This window comes from Camelus dromedarius, chromosome 7 (assembly GCF_036321535.1).
Source record: "Camelus dromedarius isolate mCamDro1 chromosome 7, mCamDro1.pat, whole genome shotgun sequence".
Classification (NCBI taxonomy): Eukaryota; Metazoa; Chordata; class Mammalia; order Artiodactyla; family Camelidae; genus Camelus; species Camelus dromedarius.
This window is the reverse complement of record NC_087442.1, coordinates 37,392,872-37,409,675: the sequence shown is the minus strand read 5'-3', so window position 1 is coordinate 37,409,675 and position 16,804 is coordinate 37,392,872. Positions and strand designations below refer to the sequence as shown.

Sequence of the window (16,804 nt, the reverse complement as noted above, 5' to 3'; positions counted from 1 at the left end):
TGATTGGTACACTCACCAGTTGATTCTGGTAGGCAGTGACTGCCGTAAAAACTGTTTCTGGAAAGATGAATGTTCTGAATTCTTCAGATTTCAGATTGAGCAATGAGGCTGTGTGGTCTTTCTTCTTAATAATGTGCACCCGTGGCTGGTACTTATGCATTGAGTTCAAAATTATCTACAACAGGAAGTGGGAAGTACAGTACTGAATTTTAACTACTTATATTGCTAAACAGGCCAAATTACAATAAGGCAAAGAACAAACCATAAAATCTACAGTTTCAAATTCACTTTTAGGATTAGGATCTACCCTTTCCATTCTTCAGGCAGATAATTTCCACAAGATACTGCAGAGTCATTGTTGTGAATCACATCTTACCAGAACAACTACAAGTAATACAGTGCTTCAGGTGTTTCAAATGTCCTTTCTAAAATTATGGAGGAAAAAGTCATCTGGAGGATGTTTATTTTTAAAAAAAACATTTTTTATTTGTTAATCTGGTTAGACAAAAGGCTGTATGTCTTTAAATTTCCTAACGTAAGAAATTACATATTCTAGGAGACCAGACTGTTATTTGGGGCAGTGGGGATGGGAGGGGAGGGGGATAAAATAATTTTAAAGGCAGTGTGGTATTAGATAGACCTTTGTTGGATACTGAATCTGCTACTTTCTGGCTCTTTAATCTTTGGCCAAATGATCTCATCTATCTAACCTCATTTTCTTAAATGCAAAAACAGTATTAACCTTGTAAGGTTGTAGTGAGTATCAGACAGTGTAATCCATGTAAATCACATAGCAAATAGGAAGTGCTCAGTAAATATGAACTGTATTGTCATTATCATCGTCATCATCATCATTTCCGACAGCCTCACTGATTCCTGACTTCTGGTTACAAACTACATAGGAATGATAGTGATGGCTGTCTTCCCTTCCATAGCTAACAAATGTTGCCCAATACTTATAAATCATTAATATACCTTTGTTAACAAGGCAGTATTTTTCATGTGTAATTTAAATAAAATATAATAATTTATCATTATGAAATTTGAGCAAAAAAATTTACTTTCAGATATAAAAGATTTCCCACATCTCCCCCCCTGCCACCCAGACAGCTACCTAATATGCAAAATCGAGTATGTCTTTATTGGCATAACAGAGCTCACATTGCACACCCTTCACCCCAAGGGCCCAGCAGAGAGCTGGCTCTCAGGGGAGGTGTTTGAGAAATGCTATGGCAGGGCCAGGGTCAAAGGCATGCAGCGATGTTGCTCCCTTGTTTTCTTGGCTAACTTGGATGTGGTGGGTGAATGTTCCCACTGGTTGACTTTAGCAGAGTTAAATACTAGTCATTATGGGATAACTGATACAGAGCAGTCTCTTTCTATGCTGAGATATAAGCCAACCTAAAGTTACAGGGCATTAACTGGGATTGAACTTTGAACATGCCATCTTTCTATGATCCAAAACCTGAATAAGGATTATTAAAACAAATGAGAGCTTCAAATGAATCAAAATAAATTTTTAAAAAAGTCAACTCTGTATAATGCATTTATTCAAAGGAGTTCAAGGTATCTATGCTCAGTCATAAAAGTGGAATAAATTGAAGTGACAAAAGCAAACATTTGTCTCCTAATACTGATATAAAAAAAAACCCCTGAGCATTTGTTATATGTTCTACTAAGAAGATAGAATCTTCAAATAACACACACACACACACACACACAAACACACACACACACACACACACACAAACATGCATGCACCATGAAAAAGCCCTAAGCTTTAAATAAGTTCCCTTCTTTCTTACATATACCACCCCCAGGTTAATTTCCTTTGGAAAAGGGTGCTGGACAGACTCAGATCCCAAATTGAGTCTCAGACCCCAGTACTCCTTGAACCTCTGCTCAGGCTTTCATGAGGCTAAGGAACACAAATAGAAGTGTGGACTCTGTTTCATTGAAGAAATAAATTCCTGGAAATAGAAATCTTCCTGTTATAAAACTAAAAATGCATCTCTAAGAGAGGCTTCTTCAGGACTGATTCAAAAACTTAGCTTAACAACACAGGATCTAAAAATATTTCCTTGTATTTTTCAGAACATACTACTTTTAGTGACAAAGGCCTATATTAAATAGTAAAATTTTAATGCTACTATTTACAATAGCAAAGACATGGAAACAACCTAAATGTCCATCAACAGATGACTGGATAAAGAAGTTGTGGTATATTTATACAATGGAATACTACTCAACCATAAAAAGTAATAAAATAATGCCATTTTACAGCAACATGGATGGCCCTGGAGAATATTATTCTAAGTGAAGTAAGCCAGAAAGAGAAAGAAAAATAACGTAGGATACCACTTATATGTAGAATCTGGAAAAAAAGAAAGACAAATGAACTTATTTATAAAATAGAAACAGACTCACAGACATAGAAAACAATCTTATGGTTACCAGGGGGGAAGTGGGAGGGAAGGGATTAATTGGAAATTCAAGATTTGCAGATACTGACTGGTATATATAAATTAGATAAACAAGTTTATACTGTATAGCACAGGGAACTATATTCAATACCTTGTAGTAGCTTATGGTGAAAAAGAATATGAAAACAAATATATGTATATTCATGTATGACTGAAGCATTGTGCTGTACACCAGAAGTTAACATAACATTGTAAACTGACTATATTTCAATAAAAAAAAGTTTAAAAAAATTTTAATATTAAAATGGATATTAGCAGCCATCTAAGACTTAAACAATTCATCAAGGTCTAATCTTGGCATAATCAGACTAAGAATCCAGAGCTCCTGAAATACAGCTTAGTGCTGTTCCCACCCATGAAGCTGATGCCAAAAGGAAAAGATCAATTCTGGACAACTGATCTCAAAATGAATTCTCAAGTCTTTATGGAAAGATCTAAACAGTTATTCTGAAAGCTTCACATATGGAAAATACTAGAACCATAAAAAAAATTTCATTTCTCCCTGCAAAGATTTCAGTGGAGTCCAAGAAATTTTAATATGAATGATACTAAGAATGATCATGGGCCTACAGAAAATGTCTCTCAGATACTTCATAAATTTTAACCTGAGAAAAAAATCTATGAATGGAAATACCTTTTTAAAAAGGGACAATTATGCCAACATCCTTGAAGGTAAAGTTATCTTTTCCAGTGCATCAAATAACAGAAACCTGTTACCCTACTTCCAACATCCCAACAGTACAACCAGCAGTCATGAGGAAACCTGGTTACTCTGAGTTGGTTGGGATTAGCAAGGTCTCCTGTGGGCATACAGATGGTAGCAATGCCTGAGGGGATTCATTTGGTTCCAGGTTCAGTCCAACCACTTGAAACCATGTCTAGAACTCTCTAATTTATTTTTAAAAACATGGTTACATGTAGATAATAAAAGTTTTAAAACTCTTCTTCTGAATTGCATAAATCCAATAAAAACCAAAACCAAACAAGAGCCTTAACAAATGGGATAAAAGAGAGAATAATTATATCAGATTATAATCTAAGCCAAGGAAAGAAACTGTGAATATACTAACGTGCTTTCTGGCAATCAAGGCAAAAAAAAAAAAAAAAGAAACAATATTCTCATTAAAAAGAAGTACGCGTGTCTCTCTAAAGTTTTCTTTGCATAAAATCTGAAACAATTTTCTAAAAGTAAATCTTTATTTAAGAGCACTAAGTAACATCACAGATAGTTCCTTCAAAAGCACTCTTATCAAATGTATAAAAGCCTATGTCGGTGGATATTTGTTCTGTTAACTGTTAAGAGCTCAGAATTCCAATTTCTCTTATTTCCACGTTTTGATGAACTACTAATTGATGCAAAATCAAATTGCTTTGTTTTTAATAGCAGGGCTTCTCTCTGCTTTAATATTCATAAAACTCTCTACAGAGGAGATACATGAGTTAACAGCATTTTTCCAAATTTATTTAGACATAAAACCCTTTTTTTCTAATGCTCCTCACAAGAATGTGTTTTATAGAACACACTTTGGGAAACCCCTATAGTAGATCTCAGCTCCATTCCCTTTATGCTGTGTTATCGTATAGACCACTGATAGAAATTAGATGTTTAACCCAAAATGGGCTGTAGTTGCTTTCAAAATGCACGTTCCCTTTGTTCAGTTGGTACAAGTATTAAAGCAGTTGCAGAAATGTTAGGAATCCATGGTGCCATGGTCCCTGACCTCTCTGCATAGAAATGGAATACAGCATCCTTGTAAATGACCTCTTGACAATAGCAGTCAGCATTCCCTGAGAAACACATGAATGTTCTCTTAGAGTGACTTAGACTTGGAGGATGGGAGGGGGAGAGGCAGAAGAGGAAGAATCTTTGAGGGAGGAAGTTTTATGTGATTTCTCCATTCCATTCCAGGGAATCTGCATAGTCCAAGGCATGGTACTTACATGGCCATGTTGATCCAGTTCATTGTTGGTGAGTTTCACCTTTTCAAAAGACACCATCTGTTTGAGTAGTTGCTCACCAGTAAAAGGAGAATCTGGGTGTACATACAGCCTAAGAAAATTATGAGAGAATTTTACTGAGACTTTTTTTTTTAAATCTATTCTCTGTGGGTTATAAAATATTCTGATTCTAAAGAAACAAACAAACAAAAAACTCATATAAATGGTGAATTTTATTTGCCTCATATAATCTCAAATTTAGTAATACAGCAATACCAAAATAACTCTAAAACATCTAAATGTGTTTCTTTGTGCATCAGTGATTTAAAAGGGGTAATACTTAATATATTTTTGATTATTTACTGAGCAAGCCATTTTTTTTTTAAAGGTGAGGTTTTTCCATTTATCTAATTGACTACTGTTCTGCTTCTGTCAAATATGAAATCCTATTGTTGTAGATATTTTCAAAAGAAAGACTAGGTTATACTAAATGCCCAGTGAGTTCCTAGTATAATCATTGCTAAAAAGCAATGAAGACAAAAGAATTTAGAGAGGAAATAATTCTAGATACTCTATTCATTTATACTTGAAGGTGACTCAGTTTAAAGTTTGTGTTCTTTATAAACACAAGACAGGGTTATCTTAATACAGTGATCTGGGGAACTTTTTAATATTCCACAAATCACATAATCTGTTGTTTCTCTTGGTACCTTAAATATTATTGCTTTCATCATCACCCAGTTAAGCGCTTACTAAATGAAAGTGAAAACAAGCTGAGTAAGCTTCAGATTATTCAATGTATTTATTTGTAAACAGCCTAAGGAAAAAAAAAAGGCTTTGCTGGGAAAAAATGTACTTGTCAAGTATTTATCATTTATTGATCAGCTACTTAAGGCAGTCTTTTACTCACTCACAGTTAAATGCTGGAATTTGTTCTACCTGCAAATGTCGCACTAAATACAGCTCTTTATAAATCCCAATCCTTGTGTCCACTCAGCATAAGTTTTTCTGAAATTAGGGGAGATTGTAGAGCTAATGATAAGAGAAAGAAATATCCTTGATTTAATGAAATAAATTCCCTTATCCATGCAACAGTTTATTTATATCTATATTTTTATAGGATCCTTGTTACTATAATTAATAAATATTATGGTTGGGGCAAAGGCAAGGAAAAAAGTCAGAAAACCTTTTCTTGCAATATTCATGTAAAGAACAAGATGTGTATGTTGTGGTTTGTTACACAGAGGACCAAGAATAGAAGAATTGAGTACACATGCTGAAACTCACAAGGTCCGCCAGAAGCAAAGCACAAAACAGGCTGACAGCGCTAAAGAGTCTTACCAGACCCATACAAGAACTTTAAAGGCTTTATGTGTTTGTCTGCCTGTGATTTTTTTTTTTTAGGAGTTTTCAAAATTGCCTTTCAATTGAAGATTTCTTTGATGACATAACCATAATAGCTTTTCAAATGTCACCCCTCCAAGGCTATAACTTTATATGTGCAGTTGTTCTACTAATCAGCACCACATCCTACCCACTCCTCCAGAAAAGGTTAAAAATATTTAAAGTCCTAGAAGCTAATGAGATGTTCCCTCTTTAAGTATCAGTTCACTATATATGATAACATTGATAAAGATAAGTTTATTTAAATATTGACTACTTTTAAAAAAGGAAATGTTCTACATGAAAATATAACATTATTTAGATCGTGTATAATGTCTTGTCCATTATTATGATCAAATGATATTGCCAAGCCTTATTCCTTCTGATTAGGAACAACTGACTGATGAACTTCAGTCTGAAATAAAATGCTTTAAAGAACTAGAACCACAACGAATTTCTACTATCAGACAAAAATTATCACCTCCCAACTTGTTCACCTTTCCCATATGGAGCTAGAAAATACAGCACTATGTCTTCTAATAACAGAATAGTTGCTTATATGATCTAGAATATTTCTATCCTGTAATGAACAAATTATTTTTATCTATTATCAATATAAATAAGTTGAACTAGGATGAATGAAAAAGCATACAGGAAGCCCCTCCTCTCTCAAGTCCCCTGAGACTTAAAATTCCAGCAATAGCTTAAACATGCTTCAGTTAAGATAGTGTCTTGGTACATGCTTTCCTTCTCCAACCAGAGCAGATTAGTAACATAAACAAGGCATGTCATATTTCCAACTGGCCTGCACCAGTTCCCCATACCTTCAGATAGAAGGGAAATGTATGCTAAATAAGAGTGATTAACTTCTTAAAGGAAAGACTTAGAAAAAAAAAAAGAGAGAGAAGGGGGCTTGCTTATAAAAATGGTTAGGAATCTGCTAAAATACTTCTCTCTCTTTCTTCTTTCTTCCTCTCTCTCCCCTTTAAAATTTTTTTAAATTTTGGAAGGAAGCTCTAGGGTAATGTGAATTGGCTAGTTAATAATAAACAGTAGAGAAGACTAATCAAATTCATTTTAATATCTACTGGAAATTGTAAATCTTGCTTAGTTTTTTTTTTAATGAGTGACATTTAAAAAAAAATTTCTTAGTCCTGACTGTTAGTATACTAATTTGGAAGGTCTGGGAAGATGTCCTTCCTAGTCTCTTGTGGGAATGGGAAACTCTGGGAGGCTTCTTTTAATCTCTTCTCTACTGTATTTAACATACTATAGGCTCAGTGATGTGATCAACTACTAAGTAAGCTTAATATTCCATCTGAACTGTATGTGTAAATTGTCTGTGTTGATTCGGTGCCTTGACTTAGACTCCAAACTACACTACTTAGGAAGAGACAGCCATAACTTCCCAAGTTCTTAAACCTATACATTTAAATAAATTCTTAGTTCTGATATGAACTTTCAATCAATTACAAAAAATTACATAGTCATAAAACAATTTTAAAGCTTTAAGGCCTGGTTTTAGAACATTTATGTAAAGTCAGTTAATATTAAAGTATGCAGCTAGATTCTTGTACTTCAGCCATTAGTATTCATGTGAGTAAAAACAAGCTATTTTTTTTTCCCTCCAGAAAATTCATTTGGGCAAAGCAGCAGCAAAAGGTTTGCATGTCGTTTTTTAAACAGGGCTTTCCTGGAAAAAGATCACCAATAAATAGCACAAAAAGAAAAAACACTTTTTGTTTGGATGTATTGAGTAATTTTTCAGTAAGAGAATATTAAACTGATGTTGAATTACCTTCATCCACTAAACTTATTATGGAGAGGGGAAAAAGAAAAGAGTTTATCTTACTTAAAACCTCTGAGCCTTTTACTAGTCAAAAACAACCACATTTTACCAAAATGTTTATTGTGTGCAGTTATAACCACATTATAACAAATGTTTACTATAAGCAAATACTTTACTAAAATGCACATGTCTGAAAAGGATTTTAGGGTAACTACTTCATCAGTAGGTTTCATGTTAGCCAAACAGAAATGATAGGTGCCATATGAAATGGGTCCAGATTTCCAATATTCCAATTGAAATTTAAGGAAAACTTTGAAATGAATTATGAGGAAAGATAAAATTAAAGACAATATTCTGTGTGCAAACTCTGCTTTTCTCAGAGCCTAACCCATATTTTGTATAGTTAATCCTGGAGCGCCTGGGCTTGGAATGCTCTCTTACCAGAACTCATGGCTTTAAAAACAGACCTGCTTAACATTCAAACAACCAGGGCCAGAGACATTCAGCCAGCAAGGCTAATACACATTTTGCTCAGGCAGACGGAAAATCTGGAGGCACAAACCTGGCTGGCAGTGGCGGGTCTGCTTTGCCAGCCACCAGCCAGGAGGACCGGTGGTAGGCATAGCGGTACCTCTTGTTGTCCACTGGGACGATGTCCATCAGGACTATGTACTTGGCCTCAGAATCCACACCGGAAAAGGACACCCGGATGGTAGGAAACATCCTCCTGACACAATCAGACAAAGAGAATTAGCCTGAATTAGATAGAAAGGGAGAAAAATTTTCTGCCTTCCCTTCCTACCCAGCCCCAAACCCTTTTTGTTTCCTGTAAAGCAACAGAGACGTGAATAAGGAGACTGACCTTCTCCCAAGCCTAGATAATCTTAAGTGTCACCTCTACAGGAGTCCTCATTAATACCCAAAGGTCTGTGATTAGGGAAAATCCTGTACTACATCATCAAGCCCATTACAAATCCCGGACCTGAAGTCTGCAGAGCAGACAGAGTCTGGAAACCTTGCGTTGTAGGGAGAAAATTCTACTGCCACAGAAAGCGAGAGAGGGGTTCTCAGGCTGGGTTTTGGGAGACTCTCTGGGGTGCTAAGGGCTGCAGCGATCAGGTGCCAAGGGCCACCAACCCCCAAGCCTTTGCCCCAATCCTGGGGAGCCGCCCGCCCGCACCTGAGACTTCTGCTGGCCCCGCCCGGCTGCAGTGCCAAGGGCTCCACTGTACCAGTGCTCCTTCCTACCGGGAGTGTGATCGTTTCAAATTTCATTGCTTCTCCTAGATTTTAATTTTCATTTTTAAAGGGAGCTTCTGCAAATTGAGGCCAGTAAAAGAGAAGCCACCTGCCTCTCTCATGGCACCCAGCTGCACGCGCTATACCCAGGCAGGAGTTGAATTCCGGCTTTCTGCCAGATGCCGACCCTGCACCCAAAAGCCATCCCAGGCTGCAGGGGAGGGCAGAGATTCCCCCATCGGCGCCATTCTCCAAAGGCTGGGGCGGGGCTTCCCACAGCCAAACCTCAAGAAAGCAAATGCTTTGACATCTGTCTCAGCAGCTTTTTCCAAAAGCAAGTCAATGGAAAGAAGCCCTCTTTGATTGAAGCTTCCTCTCTCAAGCTCAGGACCAGCATAGTTTCACACTGTTCCTGGATACTCTCTATGACACCTAGGGCACCATTCCCTTCTCCCCACTCCTCACCCCACAAGGCCCCCTGCTACCTGCCAGACTTGGTGATGATCATCTCTGTGCCCAGCTCATGGAATTTGTCCCAGAGCTCCTTGGTCTCCAGGCTGCAGGCAATTTTGGCCATTTCTTCACTGGGGATGATCGGGGTAGTGGGGATCAGTGGCTCGGTGCACAGAGAGGAGGATGGGCTGCTGCTGCCAGCGCCGCTGCCACCAAACTCCCCATGAGCATCTAGGCTGGTCAGCTCGCTGAGGGGCTGAGCGCAGGATGACTTCTCAACAAATTGTTCTGCAGGCAAAGAGAATTGAGAATGGCCGCTAATGCTGTCAAGCAAAGATACAGGAAGGAAAACAACTAAAATAGGTACCTGGATTTGACTTCGAAAAAGTTACACTTGATCTCTAAGAGGGCGGTGATAACCCATCACTATATAAATCAAGCGTGAGATTCCTGTGGACATGGTTCCTGCTTGCTTACTGAACCGAATGAGAAAGTTCTAGAACTATGGTTTGTTACTATTACAGAAACTCAATTTGGAGAATAAAAATGTGAGAAGTGGATAAAGGGAAAGGCAATGATCATGAAGGATTAAAAGCAAGCATTCCTCTGGCTATCTCTCCCACATTCTAGACTTCACCGCTTGTGAGATCTAGTGCCAGTCCTCCTTCTTTGACCAAAAGGAGATACTTTTCTCCAGGGAGACCAAGGGAGTGAAGAGATCATCACCTTCCTCACTTTGAGAACTTAACTTTCCCTCCTGGAGCCCTCTCTCCATAAAAGAAAATGAAAAGGGGGTTTAGTGTGTGTTGCGGGAGAGAATGTGATTTTTAAAAAACTAAGTCACTCACTTCTATGCCTGGCTCTCAGTTTCCTAGGCTTTCAGATGTTAGACTAGAGCATTTTTATAATACCCCTCCAGCTTAATTAAGATCTTATGAGACTAGTATATTGCTTGTTAAATCACAGGAGTACTCCCTCGGCCAACTTTTTGGACAGTCTGGAAACAATTACTTAAGGGGTGATGTGTGTATTTCTCTTTCTCTCTCTGTCTCTCTGTCGCTCTCTCTCAAAAACATTCTGGAAATGAGGAAAACAACCACAAATTCAGACTAGTGGAGTATTTAAAGTAGGAATAACACTTTGCCATCCACCATCAGGCTGTAATACCACTGCCTACGAACCAAACATTTTCTTCCACAGCTGATAAGGGCTTGGGACTACGACAGTCACTTTGATGGAATACAGGGGGAGTTTTGTAATTGTCCCAATTATCTTGCATCCCTTAAAAAAGAAACTACTTGAATCCACAATGTGAAACTGATCTCCAAACAACTCTGTTGTAAGTGCCCTCAAGGAACTGAAACAAGTTTCATGTGTGTGTGTGTATACATATATATATTGTGTGTGTGTATATATGTGTGTGTGTGCATACATATATATATATGGTGTTTTATTTGTCTTTGACTTGGGGCAGGCAAGCAGGAAATAGAGAATTTTTATCTTTTCTTCTCTTACAATAATAATCCAACTCATGGAAACATTTTAAATTAAGAATAGTCAAATTAATTATCTTACTCTTCTGTTTCCAAATTCAAAGAAAGAGAACCATGTCATGGTAAAATCATGTTTTCTCCTAATGCTTTCAGAAACATATTCACGTAACATCTTTATAGGGAATTAACAAGTAGCCTGAAATATTTTCTGACAATTGAAAAGGGCAGAGTAACCAGTGTGTCAGGTTGGGAAGTTGTTGAAAAAGAAAATGATACAGAAATTCCCCAACACAATGTTATATGTCAGTATACCTCAATTAACAAAAATTTTTAAAGAAATGTTCTAGTGGTCTGAGGTGGCTCTTCTAAATAGACTTAATGTGTTTAAATAAGCAATCATGAGACACTTGTGAGCCTCTCCCTACAGTTTCTTCAGCATCTCATTAGTGTTTCAAGGTACCACATTCTCTCTTAACAGGTATTTCACTTGCTGGAATCCTTGGCTTATAGTCACTAATTTGTGCTCTGTTGAACTGGCCCGTGAAAGGGAATAGAATGCTTTCTGGTTCTTTCAAAGCCTGTCTCAAAAGCTCGAGGAGGGATGCTCTTTTTAGAGACTGGGGTGGGGGTGTGGGCGCTGTGGGCTGGGAATGGCTTTATAGTTTAGAATTCAGAGGAAGGTGGTTTTTCCTCAGTAAAGTAGAGAAGAAAGCGACGTTGAAATGACGGTGGAGCTGAAGCTGGCATGTTTCCCAGTCTGCTGTCCGTACTTCTGTCAGAAATTTAAACCTGAAATCCTCTTTTCATGCTAGCTACTAAACTATAATGGGGGCATTTATAAAGAATTTGGAGGCCCCCTAAATAAAATTGGATGGTGTTGGGAAGCCCCACAAACGTAACTTTGAAATTGGTAGCTAATTTTTTTCTAAACAGTTGTGGTTTGTCAGACTGGTTGTTTTTATTTCTTTGGCAGGTTTAGGTTTAGATGGGAGGGTAGGTGAGGAGTCAGGGAAGGGGAGTGAAAACCTTGGAGGAGAGACTTTCTGACATGTTTCCTAGAGATCTTCTTGTTTCCTTTTCCTTGGTTCTGAGTTGCTACAGTGACTTTAGTTCTCTCTCCTCTCTCTACCCAGGCCCCATATTTTTCATTTCTAACATTTCATCTTTCATATTATTGTTGTTTCAGATGTGAGATATTAAAATGTTGGGAAGGACAGGGAAAAGAAAGAAAAAAATTGGGAACAGTTAAAAAGTTTTAAAAATTATTACCCTTAGTTTGCTATTTTATGTTTTCCACTGTTTTAGGGCTACCAGATGATCAGGATGTATAATAATTATTACCCAGGGACTCAAGAGGTGATGACGAGAACACTTCTTTCTCTCTCAGTTGTGAAGGGACTTTGAAACACTTATCTCCAGCAGTTTCTTTTTCACACAAATCACTAGTGCTAAGGGGAATATAGTCCCTTTTCTCCCTTTACTCCGAGCATAGTGTCTTCTATAAATGGTAAAGTTGTTAAGTAAACAGTATAGCTAAAAGTTGAGGAATTTGGGAAATGGTTACTGGCTAATGTTTTTGCCAACCTCCACTGAAGTGACGGCAGTTATAAAATGATGTCTTACTGATAAGTCTAGAGCTTCTGTGAAGAAAATGGTTAACGCAGGGAGAACTGGCTTATTCTACGGTACTTGACAGTGGTTTTAAGGAGCTAACTCTGTGTGGTCTAGCTATTCAAGTCGGGGGAAAAACAAAATCAAGCTAGTTTCTTGTGAAGTCAGAGTCTCCTTGGTTTCAAATGCACAAGCAGGTGTTACAAGCATCATAAATCCTGTTGAGTCCTAAAGGGGGGGATATTATTTATCCGTAAGTGTTTTTTATACCCCCAAAGTTACACACACTCACACACGCATATGTCCAACTTGACATAGGGATCCTAGACAAATAGGTAGGGAAAGCAGCTAGCAATTTGCGAGATGCAAAACCAGTTGCATTTAACAGACTATGTAGCCCCCAAAGAATTTGGGCTGAAAAGAAAAATGTCTCACCTGCAATGCATGGCCAATAGCTTGAGGATCAGAGCTGCCAAAAGCCAGCCGGGAAAGGTGGCCACTTTTGACGGAGCGACAGACGACTGTGCAGCACTCCCACCCCTGCCCACCACGGACTCTCAGGCAGCCCGACTTACCCAGGGGTTTGATTGTGTTCTCCGTAGCTTCCTTCTCTTTGGAGCCGCCGCTCGACATCAGCGCGGCGATGGAGAAGGCGTTGGCCCTGGAGGAAAGCTGGGGCTTGGGCGATGCCGTGAACTCCATGGCCCCCTGTGCGCGGTCCCGGCCAGGGACCGGGCCTGCCGAACTGCCGTCCAGCTTCCCCAAGGGAGACAAAGACCAAAACAGCGCAAAGTTTCCGAATGCAGTCACAGGGGAGCCCGGGACTCCAGATGAGTCAGCCCCAACCTTCCAAGAGCTCCACACTGGCTTCTCTTCTCCCCCACTGCAAGAGCCCTGGAGCCGCAGAGAATTTGAACTAGCCGGAGAAGACGAGAGAGGACCAACCACGGGCTCAACCAGGTGCGCAAGCACCGAGGCGCTCCGCTGGACCACAGGCTACGCCGCCGTAAGCTGAACACGAACATCAACTGCGCAAAGCCCAGGGGTCCAGCAGCACCCCCTCCGCGTGCTCCCTCCCTCCGCACGCTGGGGACTGTCGGAGCGGCCGAGTGCCGCTGAGATGGGCGGATGCCTGGGAGCCCGAGCTTGGCCGTGCGAGCGCGGCGGGGCACGGAGGACACTGCGCCCGGGCGTTCGCAGCCCTGCGCCTTAATTTGCTGGCAGCGGCGATCCCGGCGGCCCGTAGCCAGTCAGCGCCGCCACACGTCACCGCTTCCTGATTCCACCGCCGGGGGCGGGGCAGCGGGGCCGAGCGGGGAGGGTGCACCCTGGCCGCGGCGTTCGCGTGGCCTGGCGCCCGTTCGGGGAATGGGGTGCCACCACCAGGCTGGCGCAGAGGCTGCGGATGCTCCCTGCCTGGTCTCGCAGTCCCGGGGTGGGAGGAAGGTGCGCGCTGTCGGGAGGGAACATTTTTTGTGGCTGAGACCTGGAATCCCACAGTGGCACAGTGCAGGAAAGGAAACCTCAGGAGTTCTTGCTGCTTCTATTCTTTTTGTTACTGGTGCTCAAAGTTCCAAAAGAAAGTTGGAAAGCGCTAAATAGGGCAGAAACCGGCGCTGCAGAGCCGGCGCCAACGGACCAGATCCTATTCGCGCTGCAGCACCCAGGACTTGGTCCCCTCACTCGTTGGGCTCCAAAATCTGACTGCTAGGCAGTGGGGCTTGAGAGACGCAGCTCTGCAAAAGATACGCTAAGGGAGGGCTGTGAGTATTTTGCAAATGATGCTCTCAGAACTACGGCTGCTTCCGCACACCGGGGCGCCTCTCACTCGGGGTTCCTACTCTTGAGAGGAACTCTGGAAGTAGGGCCTCGACCGAAGGGAAGGCAAGGAGCGAACGCGGTTCCGGGGGTGAGGCACCCTGCTGGGACCACGCGACGCGCAGTGGGAGAGTGCGAGCCTTAAGGCGCCCGGGCTTGATGGACACGGAACCTTAGCCTTCACAAACTCAGCTTCGACCAGGACTTCCCACGGCCTGATGGGGGTCGTCCTGTTGTCCTTGTTCAGCTTGAATAACTCAAATTCTCCGAATTCGCAGGGTAATCCGCTTCACTCGGAGCCGTGTAAACTCAGGCTGACACATACACTCAAGCTGTACATGTAAATATTTGCGCTCCTTTCCAGCCAGTCGGTCTGGCTATTACAAGCCTCTTGGTGGGTCTCAAAAGGAAAAAAAGGAGGAGAAGGAGGAGAAGGAAAGAAGAAAAAGAAAAAGAAAGGAAAAAGGAAGGAAGGAGAACAGCCCTGGTTTCCCACCAGCCTTTTTCTCTCTCCACTGCACACACATTCCTCATCCCCTGAAATAAACTTATGAGGAAAAAAACCTGAAAGTCAAAAGTGGAAAATGTCCGTGTAAGTAAAATGATGACACCTGGGAGACTCGTGACTTAATGTCTTGTCATCGTGTATCAATAGTTTCTAAAAATGTACAACATGAAGGTGACTAAGAAACATTCTGGTATCAGTCTCGATGTACAGAATGTGTATGTGTAAATTCGAGGAAATTCGTAAAACCATAGATTTTTATGCTAGAAGAGATTTACACCTTCGTCTAGCCCATGTCTATTTGCTTGTGAGAGAGAGAAACCCGGACCAGCGTGCCGGAGTGGCACATCTCCCCTACAGTGGGCACAGCCTGCTCTAGGCGCAGGACCCGCACTCCAGGCCGAGACCTTGATCACACCCCGAACTCTGCAGCTGTGCCTGGGCTATTCACGGGAGATCGACAGTAGAGTTAACGCCGGCTGAACGCTGCATGCTTTCAGATTAAACCGCGGTAAGAATAGAGGCTAAAACACCGCATGCGCCTGAGGATCCGTTTCCATTCCTTGGTCCTTTGCTGTTTTGGGATAACTCAGACCCAACCTAGACCCGATCTAGACCCTTGGGTTTATAAAGCTTACCCCCAACACACACCGCACCCCATTTCAATAAATGCAAGTGTGATATTTCTCTCATTTGAATGTAAGGCTCAAGTTGATTCCTTTCCTGTGTCAAATGCTTAGAGTTTGGCCAGGAAGGAGGATTTCTGTCAAGAAGTTGTTTCTTTGTGTTGGGGTGGGGGGTGGGGGGTGGTTGTGGAAGGGTGTTTGTTTTTGTTGGGTAATGTTATGGTTAGTCCAGAACTTTATGCTTCAACTGGGCGTCGAAGGTCATGTTTGCTGGTTTTAGTTTTCAAAAATGTATTGTGGAATTACACTTAAATTAAAAAACAAAACAAAACCTTAACATTGCATTTCTACCCAGAGGTAACATCGTATTTTTCTTAAAATTGTCTTAATGATTCTGAGTGGAATTCGAATAATTTTATGACAGGGACGTTTTTAGAAAAAGTGGCAGAGCAAGGGGAAATATGATTTGCCCCCAATCAGTTTCCATTTCTTTTTCCAGTTGCCTACACGACCTTAGGTTCTGGGTTTCTAGTTGGCAGCGAACTTCGACTGTTCAGCCTGCTAAAGACAAAACAGGAAGCTAAGCTAGGGCACAGAGGCAGGCGGCAAATCAGAGGAACTGAAAAGGCTACTTTAAACAAATCCGGGCAGAAGAGGTGAGCCGTTTGGGAATCCCTAAAAAGTGATGCATCTTGTTGGTGATGAAACCGCGGCAATAAAATGTATACTACAACATAATTATCGGGGCACACTGTCCCTTCTCTTCGATTTATTGTCTTTGCAAATCAATAGAACGGGGAGCCGGTGCCGGGCAGAGAGGTTCCGTCATAGGGTGATTGAAAGACCACCCGAAAAGGAGATCGCCCAGTTCTGAGGTCGCTTCAAAACCCCAGTGTTAGAGCGGGTTAACAGGTGAAGCCAAGGGGTTGGAACAAAGCAATCACATTAACACTTCCCTGCAGGCTCTTCTTAGGCTGCCGACAGGCGGGCGGACGCTACTCACGGATACCAGAAAGTGCATTGGACTTGGAGAAGGCTTTGAATCTTGACTTTAGTCCGCTTTAGCCCCGAAACTCAGTGTAAGTTACCTAAATTTCTCAAAAATTCAATTTCACTATCTACGTTAAATTGCGGCCAATACTTTATTCCTATCTAGAGAATGGTTTTGTGGATTAAATAAAATAACGTGCATAAAACGCCTAAACAGTTATAGCAATATAAGTAAACCATAAACACATAATTTTATTAAATTTAATTTTTTTATTGCAGTTTCGCTATTGCAGAGGCGTATCTCGCATGCTCATGTAGAGTTAGCTGCGTAGACAATTTTGGAATGTACGCAGAGGATTGGGGTCCTCTGTTACATTACATCGTCGTAATGGACCATTATTTACATCTTGCTAAACTTCAGCGCCTAGGAAGTAAAGTTTGGGGTTGTATGTCTGAATTTGCTTGTACGGAGTTTG

The 16,804-nt window shown here is 40.9% G+C and overlaps 1 protein-coding gene across 1 annotated transcript in view; it reads right to left on the bottom strand.

Annotated features, from left to right (window-relative positions):
* TBX20 (T-box transcription factor 20) overlaps positions 1–13,570 on the bottom strand; it is a 49,254-nt gene extending 35,684 nt beyond the window's left edge. Inside the window, exons 1-5 of the mRNA XM_010988080.3 lie at positions 12,965–13,570; positions 9,318–9,573; positions 8,156–8,320; positions 4,425–4,533; positions 17–175 (exon numbers count right to left, since the gene is read on the bottom strand). Coding sequence (XP_010986382.2) covers positions 17–175; positions 4,425–4,533; positions 8,156–8,320; positions 9,318–9,573; positions 12,965–13,091 — 816 coding nt within the window. The 5' untranslated portion in view covers positions 13,092–13,570. The remainder of the gene's footprint in view (positions 1–16; positions 176–4,424; positions 4,534–8,155; positions 8,321–9,317; positions 9,574–12,964) is intronic.
* Between the last annotated feature and the right edge of the window lie 3,234 nt (positions 13,571–16,804).